Source organism: Puntigrus tetrazona, chromosome 4 (genome assembly GCF_018831695.1).
Source record: "Puntigrus tetrazona isolate hp1 chromosome 4, ASM1883169v1, whole genome shotgun sequence".
Lineage (NCBI taxonomy): Eukaryota > Metazoa > Chordata > Actinopteri > Cypriniformes > Cyprinidae > Puntigrus > Puntigrus tetrazona.
Window position 1 is genome coordinate 24,569,676 of NC_056702.1, and position 13,211 is coordinate 24,582,886.

At 39.3% G+C, this 13,211-nt stretch overlaps 2 protein-coding genes across 7 annotated transcripts in view; both read left to right on the forward strand.

Moving 5' to 3' along the window:
• Positions 1 to 4,757, forward strand: part of LOC122343032 (gastrula zinc finger protein XlCGF57.1-like) — a 5,439-nt gene extending 682 nt beyond the window's left edge. For 3 of the 6 annotated variants that reach the window (XM_043237320.1, XM_043237316.1, XM_043237321.1), the window contains 4 exons: positions 322 to 2,172; positions 3,558 to 3,622; positions 3,752 to 3,843; positions 4,268 to 4,757. In XM_043237320.1, the coding sequence (XP_043093255.1) occupies positions 322 to 1,553 (1,232 nt within the window). In that variant the 3' untranslated portion in view covers positions 1,554 to 2,172; positions 3,558 to 3,622; positions 3,752 to 3,843; positions 4,268 to 4,757. The other 3 variants (XM_043237317.1, XM_043237319.1, XM_043237318.1) reach the window with 3 other exon arrangements.
• A 2,730-nt stretch (positions 4,758 to 7,487) lies between these two features.
• LOC122343010 (polyunsaturated fatty acid 5-lipoxygenase-like) lies at positions 7,488 to 12,119 on the forward strand. The gene is made up of 13 exons (XM_043237279.1): positions 7,488 to 8,111; positions 8,215 to 8,293; positions 8,956 to 9,075; positions 9,195 to 9,304; positions 9,443 to 9,612; positions 9,722 to 9,853; positions 9,967 to 10,170; positions 10,300 to 10,386; positions 10,585 to 10,754; positions 10,834 to 10,949; positions 11,039 to 11,139; positions 11,221 to 11,391; positions 11,526 to 12,119. Exons 1-13 carry the CDS (start codon positions 8,093 to 8,095, stop codon positions 11,703 to 11,705), a joined length of 1,659 nt encoding a protein of 552 aa, XP_043093214.1. The 5' UTR covers positions 7,488 to 8,092; the 3' UTR covers positions 11,706 to 12,119.
• Positions 12,120 to 13,211: the final 1,092 nt, after the last annotated feature.

Sequence of the window (13,211 nt, forward strand, 5' to 3'; positions counted from 1 at the left end):
GTTATGATTGGATTGACACTAAAGTCAGCGTATAAAGCTGTGGAACCTTATAACACGTTAGCATTGTGTTTAATGTCCATCAAACAGGGCAATAGTGGTCCTAATAAATAACTAATGATAATTATACGTCAAAGTAGTTGTAATGTAAAATGGCTCCCTATAGTTTAGAGCAAAATCGAGGTAGAGTTTGTTAAGTGTAAAGCAAATTGCTCACTGGAACCATTGTTTAATTAAAAAAAAATCTATTTCAGTAGAGAATACGAGGTTGTACACGTTGTCGTTTTTAACATTTAAATGCTTTGTCTTCTTTTTTTGCGTTAGTTAAAGTTAAAGAGGAGAATGAAGTGCTGAATGAAACGGAAGAGAAAGATCACCGTGATTATATAACTGAAGAAAACTCGTTCACTTACTCGCAGACTAAAAAGTCTTCCCCACGAAAAAGAGTTAAAGCGATACGAACCAGAAGTAGCTTAACCTGCTTTCAGTGTGGAAAGCGTTTCACTCAACATGGAAGCCTTAAACTCCACATGAAAACTCATACAGAAAAACCCCCTTTCCCCTGTCAACAGTGTGGAAAGAGTTTCAAGCAGAAAACGAATCTTAACCGGCACATGAGAATCCACACCGGAGAGAAGCCTCACACCTGCCCGCAGTGCGGGAAGGGTTTCGATCAAAAAACCAACCTTAACAGGCACGTGAGAACTCATACAGGAGAACCCCCTTTGAGCAGCGAACAGGGTGGAAAACATTTCAGTCAAAAGGTAGACTCTGATTACCGTGCGAAAGTACACACAGGAGAAAGCCCTTTCGCCTGCCAGCGCTGTGGAGTACGTTTCACTCAGAAAGGAAGCCTTAACAGGCACATGAGAATCCACACCGGAGAGAAACCATACACCTGCCAACAGTGTGGAGCACGTTTCACTCAAAAAGTGGTCCTCGACAGGCACTTGAGGAGTCACACCAGTGAAAAGCCTTACACGTGCCAACAGTGTGGAAAGAGCTTCGATCGAAGCGAAAAGCTGGACGCGCACACGAGAGTTCATAAAGGTACACGGCCTTTCACCTGCCTTCAGTGCGGGAAAGGTTTCAGTCAAAAAACAAACCTTAACCGACACGTGAGAATCCACACCGGAGAGAGACCCTACTCCTGCCCTCAGTGCGGAAAGAGATTTCTCCAACACGTCAACCTCAAAGTCCACGTGAAAATCCACACTCGGGAGAAAACCTTCACGTGTCGTCGGTGTGGAATGAGTTTTGACCGAAACGAAAAGCTTAAATCGCATGTGAGAATTCACACCGGAGAGCAACCTTTCTCATGCCAACAGTGTGGAAAAGGTTTCGACCGACACGAAAGCCTTAAAATCCACGTCAGAATGCATACAGGAGAAAGCCTTTTCACCTGTCAACGGTGTGGAAAACGATTCAACCGTAAAAGAAGCCTCAAGTACCACACCACAGTTCACACTATAGAAAAGCCTTACACCAGAAAACGGTGTGGAGTTAGTGTCACTCAAGAAGGGATTCTCAGTAAGGATATGAAAGTTCACACTTAAGCCCTCGGTGTGGAGAGAGTTTCCTTCAACATGGACACCTTAAACTCCACACGAGTACTCATACAAGAGAAAGGCCTTTCACCTGCCAACAGGGTGGAAAGCGTTTGAAAAAAGAAAAGGAAAGCTTAATTACACGCCCTTAGCCCTTTACCTGCCAGCACTGTGGAGTAAGTTTCACTCAAAAAGTGTCTCTCGATAGGCGCTTGAGAAATACTAGGGAAAAGCCTCACACATGTAACGGTGTGGAAAGAGATTTCTCCAACACGTAAACCTTAAAGTCCACATGAACGTCCACACTGGAGAGAAACCACGCACCTCGCAACAGTGTGGAAAGTTTTTTGATCGACTTTAAAATCCACATGAAAATTCATCCAGAAAGCCTCTGAGTGGAAGAGACAGGCACATGAAGAGATCACACTGGAGAGAAACCCTACGTATGCCCTCAGCGTTCAGCATGGAAACCAACATGAACATGGAAGTCGATATATGAGAACTGGCACTGGAGAAAAGCAGAACACGTGCCACTCCTCCAGAGTTTCAATCAACATAGAAACCTTAAAGTCCGTGGAAGAGCTCGTACTGGAAACAAACCATTTCAACTCACATCAGAATCACACTGGTAAGATGAAACCTTTTACCTGCCAACAGTGTGGAATAAGTTTGCACTTAAACAGAAATGCTGAACACGCACACGAGAAATTAACACCAGAGAGAGAAGTTTTAATGACCTTAAAGTTTAGATGAGAAGTCGTACTAGAGACCTTTTACCTGCATACGTTGTGGAAGGTTCCATATCTGGTTCAATTCAGAGCAGAGAGAAACTGTTTACATGTGAATAGAGTTCGAGATTAACCCCTCAAGCTTGAAATGAAATCAAAGAATATCATTTGGAAAATCAGTTCAAATTGTCTCAGCAAAATGGGGAGTTTGTTTTAGCTCCTAAACACCTTTTGAGCTTCCGTAGGTCCGAGGGTGTTACGTAGTCGGTGGGTGAGTTCTGAAACTCCACCTTCTCTGACACGTTTTTTTTCTTCTTCCCGGTTCGTTTGTCATTGAGCTGAGGAACAGTACTCAGACTAAGGCCCAAACGAAGAACAGAAGTTTGAAGTATACCAGGGCCTTTACTGCTGTTTGGCTGCAAGTGTGTTTTCAGACATGGTTCGACGCCGCGCTCAATCCTTCATGCGTGCAGGAACACATTTTTTACATCTTAACCACATTTCTTTCTCTCATGAGTACTCTGATGATTTCCTGGTTTAATGAAGCCCCTCCATCAGAAGTACGCAGTGTGTCCGTGTTTGACGCTTCCTGTAGATATGTAAAAACTGTCTGTCTATACACTTTCCCAGACAGGGTTTAAATTGAGACGGGCTTAGATAGGCCTGATCTAGAACACTTTAGCCGTTTTTTAAACAAAGATTTTCTAAAACAGTACACATTACTAACCAAAACCATCTGTGCTAATCTGAATTAGGAGGACAGCGGTTCAATTCTTGAATAAATTATTGCAATCAGCTGTTGTTTTGTAACTATTATTATTATTATTATTAATAATCTGGTTATTTGTTATATTATACATAAAGCAGGTGTTTTAGAAAGATTGTTTAGAAGTTTATATTGATATTATAAAAGGCCAAAGACTGCCCAAGGATCACATCTAGATCATTTCTGAAAATAGTCTTCAGGTCAGAAAGCTTTAAAGTCTATGTGAAGACTAGACGCTTTTTGGCGAAACTTGCTGTTTTGAATCAAAACAAGTCCGTCTAGATCCGAACTGTTTTTTTAATTCTTATCATTTTTTTGGTCTAGGGTAGAGAGTTAGCAAACAGTGGTTTAAACATGATTGACACGGCGTGAGATTTATTTTCAACATGTGAAAGTTTCCGATCGGCTCTGCATGCTTCGAATCTCTCTCGCTGTACTTGATGTTAAATGTGTTCGGATAACGCAAAGTATTTTTTTTGCTCGGGTCCGCTGATGAAGTTTCAATTAATGTAATTGCAGAACTGTGTTGCGTCTCCGGTGCTGAGTTACTGAAACTGAATGAATCCACATATAAAACAAATCAAGTGAGTCAGTGATTCACTTGCCTCGTTTTTTTAGTTTTATTTTTATATGAATCAGCTGTTTGCCTGTTATTAGTCATTTAGAACCCAACACTTATTGTTCTTTCTGTCAATTATTGTCTTCTTAATTAGTGTCCAAACACACAGAAACATGCCGCTTAAAGAGGAGAGCAAAGCCTTCAGGATTGAAGAAGTCTAACCAGAAGATTTCAAAGAACTAACAGGTTTTTTCCCCCATTCTCACTGCGTTTGATTCTCATTTAAAATGAGTTCAACCAGGCACACACTATGCGATTTTCATCTCATTTTGAGGCGAATTGGGACTTGTCATTAATCTAGAGTAAATCTGAGTAAATCTGTCACAGCATTAGCATATTCTCTCAGAGAATTTGACTAAAAATTGATTGGAAGAAACAAGGAGATTAAACATTAAACAGGATAATGAATCTGAGTTAGGATTATCAGTAAATGATTGAAAAGAAAATGATGCATTTGAGAGAGGAGGAGCCACAATACAGCTAAATACAGTCAGTTCAAAAGTGCTCAAACAAGTTTGAGGTTACATTCTGCATCACGTCTATAAGGATGTGTAACCCATGTTGTTGGTTGTTTAGCATGTTTAAAATTTTTTTTTTTGTTTTGCTTTAGACCTGACCGCATTCAAAGTGGAGAATGAAGAACCGAATGAAATGATCAGAATGAGAGCAATCGTGATTTGGTAACTGAAGAAATGTCTTTTAAGTGCTCGCAGACTAAAAAGACTAGACAAACTAGAAGCCGTTTAACCAGCATTCGGTGTGGACAGTGTTTCACTCAACATGGAAACCTTCACATGCAGAAGAAAGACCCTTCATCTGTCAACAGTGTGGAAAGTATTTCAAACGAAAAGGAAACCTGAAGTAGCGCATGAGAGTTCACAAAGGCCAACAGGGTGGAGTAAGTTTCGTCTGAAAAGGAAAGCTTGAGTATCACATGAGAGTACGTACAGAAGAAAAACCTTACACATGTCATCAGTCAATCAATCAATCAATCCTTTTTATTTATATAGCGCTTTTAACAACACAGGTTGCATCAAAGCACTGTACAGTATAATGACAGGGATGTATAATGACGAGAGTGACCAATTTCTTATTAAATGCAGAGACGGTCTCTGTAGTCAATTCAACGATAGTCACTAGAAGTTAAGTGTCCCCAACCAAGCAAGCCAGAGGCGACAGCGGCAAGGAAACAAAACCCCATGCATACAGAATGGAGAAAAAAAAAACCTTGGGAGAAACCAGACTCAGTTGGGGTCAGTTCTCCTCTGACCGGACGCCCAGCACTTAACTTCCAGTTCAATTTTAAACACAGCTGTGTCAGGTAGTGTAAATGACTTTGTGTGTGTGTGTGTGTGTGTGTGTGTGTGTGTGTGTGTGTGTGTGTGTGTGTGTGTGTGTGTGTGTGTGTGTGTGTGTGTGCGTGCGTGCGTGCGTGCGCGCGCGCGCGTGCGTGCGTGTGTGTGTGTGTGTGTGTGTGTGTGTGCATCAGGATCTGGTGATCTGTCCACGGGCTCATCTAGGTGTTCTGGTCTCTGATGTGCTAGCTCAGTGTGACAGATCTTTATCAACAAGGAAACCTCAAGGTCCACATGAGAACTGCATCTGCCAGTGATGTAGAAAACATTTCTGGGAAGAGGTTTTCAAGCCACTAGACTTTATTGACCGTACAACGAAGCCGAGTTTACTCTTGTATATATCTTGAGCTGTTCCGTAGTCTATATAAGCTCTATTGTACTTGGGACCAACAGCTTGTCATTGATGTATTTCTAGCTCCTGAATAAAGTTTTTCCATCTTTAAATAGTTCTCTCAGTTTATGTCTCAACACATGGTTGCCTCACAGTCAAACTAATAATAGAATACTTTCTTACAAATAGGCATAATTCTGTGTATCGATGGGAGTAAAAGATTCTGATTCCCTAACTTCTTAAAAATAACGAGAATATGATTAAAATAGAAAATGGAATCAAATATTTTGCCTATACTCACAGGCACACTGTTTTAGCGTTTTTTCCTTTTTTTAGGATTAAGGAAAGAATTTAGATTTTTAATCCATTACAAAAGCCAGTTTAGTTTAATGTTAATAATTAAGCTTTTATTTTAAGCTAATATAGAAGGTAAAGCATACAATTATTTTATCTGTATACCAGATCATAGCACATTTTCCTTTAAACTCGCTTAAATCATGTTTTTCTTTGGATTTATGAAAACATTCATTTTGGAATTCCCACCTTTTTAGTCCAGTGTGGAACTTCCCAGAAATCCCAGACATCCAGCTGAGCAAAAAGGCCTTGCAAAATCCTCTAAATAACAAAAAACTACATTAGCTTTAGCCCATGTTAGAAGATCACGAGGATTTGGTGCTGTTATCACTGTGTTTAAAAGAAGATTTGGAGCACAGCGAGCGATTTTATTTTCCTGTCTTTAGCGGTAAAGCTTGCCCATCTGTACTACTTTACTTATTTCCTCATCATTCTGAATTTCATATCTCTACAATATCTGAATAAGATTAACACAAACCTGTGTGATCATGCAGTCCAAGCTCAACTAATGGAGAAAATATTGACTTTCCTTTCAAGCCAATGAAGAAAAGAGAATTACTTAAGTCTAAAAACAGACAAAGGTACCTCTTTTTGGAATTGCAGTTGAATCTGACCTCTGCATTACTAGAAGATACGCCAGTTGCCTTTTTGATTATTACTGATCTTCTCAGAAAAGAAAGAAGCAAACTCATTGCATTTGCTGCGTGAGAGCATTTCACTGGGAATCTGACTTTGAGGTGTTTGTTAAATCTCTCAACCATAGAAAGAAGAGTGTGGTTGTTCTTTAAGCTACTATTTTTAAGGTTGGAGAAGAAGGTCTGTTCCACACTGAAAGCATGAAGGCTGTCTATAGATGTTATAGTGAATTTTGAGTTTCGGTGTTTCTTTAGGGACTGTTTAAACAGTTGTGAATGGCCCCAGAAAAGTTTCATGTTGAAATTGACTCCTTACATGCTGCAGGTTTTTGGTATTCGAGTGTTCAGCCCAAGCAGCTGGGAGGGGTCCACTGATGAACGAATAATCTTCAAGTTTCAAGACTCGGAGACCTTTGAGGGTGTTTCTAGAGATTTTCTGAGAGAGGGGTTTGGCAACACTGGTCAGACATCATATAAATAAGAGTAGAAATACAGCAGAGGATCCAGAAACTACATCTCTTCACGCAAGCACAATGTCAACCTACAAGGTGACCGTATCTACTGGTAGACAGATGATCGCTGAGATGACGAACAGCATTTACCTGACACTGATGGACTCAGAGAAGCAGAGCAGTGAAAGAACCCTGGTGAACCACTGGTCTTCTGCAGCTGAAACGGTAACTTTACTTTTACTTTAAAGGTGCAAAAAAGGAACAGCTATGTACATGTAACGTGTTTCTAAATATCTGCAAACATATTCTTTTTTTGCCTTAAGAAGTGTGTGTGTGTGTGTGTGTGTGTGAAATTGGAGTGTCCAATTGTTGTGTGTTTGGGAAACGATTCTCGAAACAGCATCCTAAGAGTTGTGAGTTAAGTCTCTCCCTCCAAAAGGCAAAATAAGATGTCTTCTCTTTGTCCATAGAGCATTAACTGAAAGATCAATCGGAAATTGTAAAGAAATGTATTGTTTTGCCTTTCTTTTGAGAGTTAGGTTTTTGTTTTTTTTAATATTAAAAAGGTTTAAAATATTCAGTATGTGACCTTTGATTTTTGGTTTCTAAGGTATTGTAAATCAATATTCTGCATTAATTGTGTTTCATACCAGAGGATATTGTCAACATTTCTGCTTTTGAATATGGTGTTTCTAAACAATTTCTTTAAACGGTTTCTTAAAACTTGTAAAGAGTATTATTAGAGGCTAAGCGTTAAAGTCGCATATGCACCTTTTAGTCTTTGTTTTCTCCTCTTGAAGTCTATGGAAGCACATAGAACAATGCATAGGAAAGTTATGAAATTTGGCACAGAGACAGAAGACAGTCTGAACTTGTACTTTTGCTTGTTGTCATCAGACTGGTCTTGCTAGATTCTTTGGGACACACCGAGAACAATGATACCAGTTATGTCATAGCTGGCTGGACTTCTTTTCTTGAAAAACCTGCTTTTTTGAACTCCTGGATCAGACTTTCTTAATCCTTGTCCTGCCATTGCTCTACAAATTTTAGCTCCATCCCTAATCACACACACCTGAACCAGGTAATCAGGTCACATATAACATGTCTAATGAAAGTTATCATTAAAAGGAGATCTCCCTTGACATCCATGTGGAGAAGAACATTGGAAACATTGTCCAGGTGAAACTTGAAAAGGAGAAACATCTTATCAGTTGTCCGTGGTTCTGTAAACATATCACAGTGCAGACCCCTTCTGGATATCGCTTTGAGTTCCCCTGTTACCGCTGGTTGGTGGACGACAATGAAGTGATGATCCGAGAAGGAACTGGTACGTACAGACTCACTTTGTTCATTATCCATTTTTAAATGAAGCAGTATTGTTCGTAAATGCTGTCTTTTGGGTGTGTTATATGTGTATTATCTATTTTCAGCTCGACTGCCTCAGAATGACACAGAACCTTTTCAAGAGCAAAGAAAAGATGAACTGGAATCTAGACAGAAAATCTTCAGGTTTGTTGAAAGATATTTTTTTATGCCTAAATAAAGTTCAGTGTGTTTACACACAAAAATTCATCCATACCATAATAAATAGGTTGTAGTCAGTAAAAAGTACTTTTACTCCATTACATTGGCCAACGTTTCTCTCGATTTGAATTAGCCAGTTTTTACAGAGACACCACTTTTGTTTTGGCCTTTTCACACCGGCCTAGCAATGACTTGCGTTTTGGTTGTACCTGATCCAGATACTCAGATCACCAACTTTACGTGCTCAGAAGTACTCGGTGTTTTGATTTCTGCCTGCTCGTATTTCATCACCACAAATACTTTAGTCTAACAAATTGCTCATCACATCAACAAGAAATTATAGAAAGCTGCATGTATTCATAAAACAGTAATTAGCTTGATTTATTGAGGAATTTGTCATTGTTTAGATCGTCTACCTCTACCTTACTCAGTTGAGATGGAAAGTGTGTTAGGGTTAGACAAGAAGGATTTCCATTCAACTCATCAGAAGTACAGAACTTGAACCGGATGCTGACATGGATTTTGCTTCTTTGGCACTCGGTTTCTTGTTCTAGAAGAGCACTTAAAATATTATTATTATTATTATCACTTTAAATATTATTGTGGGTGTTCATTTAACTGTAATGTTGTGATTGTTCTTATTGAAGATGGAACGAGTGGAGACCAGGCTTCCCTATGAGCATAGATGCCAACGTGGATGATCTTCCTAAAGAAGTTCAGTTTGATGGAGAAAAGAATTCCCAGTGGTATTGGGATTTAGCGGAAGTGTGAGTTTGGGGACCCCATTACGGCCACGGCTTCTTCTTTAACAGAAGGAATTCAGCACAACGCAATACAATAAAATAGTGTTCATGTTTCTGATTATATTGTATGAATCCTGTTTCAGGTTTATAGAAACGAAACTGGACAAAATAGATGGTTTAATGGAGTCCTGGAAAGATATTACAGACTTTGAAAAGATATTTGGGCATTTAATAAACAAGAACCAAGTACTAGGTTTGGACTATTTCTTGTTCCTTGTTTGTTTTTTTGTTTTCTTCTTTTAAACAAAAAATGAGAATCCGAACATAATTTGTTTTGTGGAAAACCTTGAAAGCATTTGATGACGGACTTTCCCTTTTCTAATCTGTACAGTGGATTTGATGCAGAACTGGACCGAGGATTACATGTTCGGCTACCAGTTCTTGAACGGCTGCAATCCTGTCACGATCAAGAAGTGCACGGATCTTCCAGAGAAATTCCCCGTCACACACGAGATGGTCAAGGGCTCTCTGAAGGGACGCCAACTACATGAGGAGCTACGGGTCAGAAACTTTACCACAGAAATCACTCAAATCAAGACTTATTGCTTGTTTCGTGATCCACATATTGGAGTGTTACTGTAACTATACACCTGTGTCCACATGTTTACAGAAAGGAAACATCTACATAGTGGATTATGAAATACTGAAGGACGTCCCAGCAGCCAGCCAGCGCTATCTGACCGCACCAATCTGTCTACTGTACAAGAACGAAGTGGACCAAATGTTGCCAATCGCCATTCAGGTATGTGTCTCATAATCTGTATCAAATGAAAAAAATTGCTCAAACTGAAAGCTTCTGCAGTGAATTTACTCCATGAAGTAATATCCTGCTTGGTTTTATTATATCTGAATCAGCTGAGTCAAACCCCAGGAGAAATGAGTCCAATCTTTCTTCCAAGTGATAATGAACATGACTGGATGCTTGCCAAGATGTTTGTGAAATCCTCAGACTTCATCGTACACCAGCTGGTCACACACCTTCTCAAGACACATCTAGTGTCTGAGGTTTTTGAAATGGCCATGTACAGACAGCTGTCTGCCGTCCATCCCGTATACAAGGTACAGTCATGATCTTTAGATTCAATGCTGAAATGGAGATTGTGTTTTCATGTACATCCGTTTATTGATTAAATGTTGCTGGTGTTTTCTTTAAAGCATGTGTTTAAATTAATCGTTTGCTTCTAACAGTTACTGATGCCTCATGTTCGTTTCACGATCGCAATCAACGCGGAGGGCCGTGAAAAGCTCATCAGTGAAGATGGGGTCATCAGCAAGGTAGCTCTGAAGATTATTTGTTAAAATATATATATACATAAACAGCATGTTGGTAGAATACATAGCAATTCTATTTAGATTAAATTATTCTGTGTTTTGTCTGGCCAATACAGATTTAAAGCTGCACTCCATTACTGGAGATTACTCGTCTCATTCATTCCTGAAAATACTGATTAACTGTGTTCTCTGTGTCCAAAGGTCAGTAGCTTTGGTGAAGCAGGGATGGTGAAACTGATACACAAAGCCATGGAGGCTTTAACCTTCAAGTCCCTGAACATCCATGAGGACATAAAGGCTCGAGGAATGGAAGATACGCCCAACTACTATTACAGAGACGATGGCTTGAAGATCTGGGAGGCAATCAACCAGTAAGTGCTAACAACAGTTCAGATCCCATAAATGTACCCGTCAGAGAAAATGTTTGGCATCCAGAGTATCTTTCTGTAGTTTTGTTTCGGCCGTGGTCAAGATCTACTATGATAGCGATGAAGCAGTTCGAGAAGACGTGGAGATTCAAAGATTTGTTAAGGACGTTTCCTGCTTTGGCATGAATAACTCTCACAGTGAGTACGACTAATCACAGTATTTGTCTGTGCGTGATTGTTTATAATCTTGTCTATTCAATATGCATCATTACTGTCGCTGTTTCCAGAGTTTCCAGAGTCTCTGGAATCTCGAGAGGAGTTGATCGAGTACCTGACCGTGGTGATTTTCACAGCTTCAGCACAACATGCCGCTGTCAACTTCGGACAGGTGAGCTTACTCACGTACTTCGGCAGGAACGTTTAAAACTGATGATATCTGTAGACTAACACGTGCGAGTTTCTGTTCCAGTTTGACTGGTACGGCTGGATCCCCAACAGTCCTTCCACCATGCGCAGACCACCTCCTCAACGGAAGGGGGAAGTGGATATGAAGCGTATCCTGGAGACTCTGCCGGACCGGGATTGTTCCAGAAATCTTCTGGGAACGGTTTGGGCTCTCACTCGGACCGAGAAGAATGAGGTTTGATTTACTTTTCACAGTTGTTAACGATGGTCCCACTTCACAGCAAATACTTATAGATATTTCCACATTATTTGTTCCTGGTGTGTTTTACAAGCTTGTCTGAACTTGTTTTCTCAACTCTTCCACCCCAGAGGTTCTTGGGCATGTATCCAGATATGTACTTCACAGAGCAACCCGCGAAGATAGCCATTAAAACTTTCTGCCACAAACTAAAACAGGTGACCAACATCATCAAGAGTCGGAATAAAGAAATAACATTGGATTATTGCTATCTGTCCCCAGACAAAATCCCCAACAGTGTTGCAATTTAAGAAAATATTAGAAGAAACACTTTCTTTAGGCCTGATCATAGTGTTTATTGTTGAGAGATGTATATGCTCTCATCATTTTATTTCATTTTGTGCATATAAGTGCAACATTTTTCAGTTTAAACATTTGTTATAGCGTGTTTTCTATTGTGAATAAAATATTGGCTCATGATTTGAAATTCTTTGTAGTTTTCATTTTATTCAAATGATAAAAATGACCCAACATATCCAGAATTCAGGTTGTCTTGTTAATGTGAGGTTCTTTCATTGTTAGTGGGCTAATCAACCCTGGCTTTAAATACAGATTCAGTGATTTGAAGTTTTTGTTCTCAAAACTCGTCTGATCAATAGTTTAACATCCCAACTCTTCAGAAATTGATATTTTTTACAAATGTCAAAAAGAGTTCACGTGATTAATGCTTCCTACAATTGCAGCAGAGCATTCATTATTAAGGCATCACACATTATCATAGACAAAACAATTACTTTTTATGTTAGCGCTTTAATATGCAATAAAAACTTTTTTTTGCCCCTACTATATCAAAATACAATGCAAAACTCCAACACTTCAGAAAATACAATAATCTTTTGCTCTTTCTTAAAAGCTCAGTATCATGTGCAAATCTGCAAAAACCTGATTTTTTCCTACAGGATCGGTCTCTCTGTTGGATGTTTTTTATGTCCACGGGTTACAGCGACCCCAGTAACGTAACATTTATCCCCTGTGATAATTTGCACTTGCGATTAAAAAGTTTATATCACAAAAGGTTGAGAAGAATAGTCAGAAGCTTTTTCACATGTCGTTTGTAACACAATTTTTTGGATGAAAACAGATTTTCACAAGCAAAGGTGGTTTCCACCCATCTATTTCATCTATTTTCCATCTATTTAGCTCACTCGGTATCTTGCCTCTGATTGCAACTGGTTTGGAGAAACTGCATTCTTTTGCTTCACAGATAAATTACAGAATTTTGGGCCACAAGTCAGGTAAATTAACAGCCGTCTAACTACTCCCAGGTATCGGGCGAGTACTGAAAAAAGTGGTATTGGTGCACGGTGTTATAAATATGATGGGAATTAAGTTCGATCCCTTCATACAACAAGGAGAGATAAAGAGAAGAGCGAATACAAACACAAACCTCTCAGCAGACAGGAGCAATCCAGTGATGATATATCTCTACTACTGACTGTTAAAAACTTGAATGCAGGACTTGACAGGTCAAATTAAAGCTCAAGTATTCGTGTAGCTCCTTTCACAACACACCTCATTCAAAAACAACTTTGTAGTATTTAAGTGATTATTCTAAAAATTTTGCCATGAAATAAAACTCCAATGTTACTGAGGATCCGGAAGGACCACTGCTGTTGGAAAGTGGAATCAATCAACTGGAAATGAAGAAAAATCTTTAGTTTCTGAGTGGTCTTCATTCCAAACAAGGAGAAGTTTTGTATAAAGGAGTCTGATATAATGTCTAAAAGTCTAATGTATCACTTTAATAGGCCACTACA

What these genes read in the sequence shown, in the direction of transcription:
- LOC122343010 (XM_043237279.1), top strand. An exon ending in AACTACATGAGGAGCTACGG is followed by an intron (nt 9,613 to 9,721) that starts GTCAGAAACTTT and finishes ACATGTTTACAG; the next exon opens with AAAGGAAACATCTACATAGT. An exon ending in TGGCATGAATAACTCTCACA is followed by an intron (nt 10,950 to 11,038) that starts GTGAGTACGACT and finishes CGCTGTTTCCAG; the next exon opens with AGTTTCCAGAGTCTCTGGAA.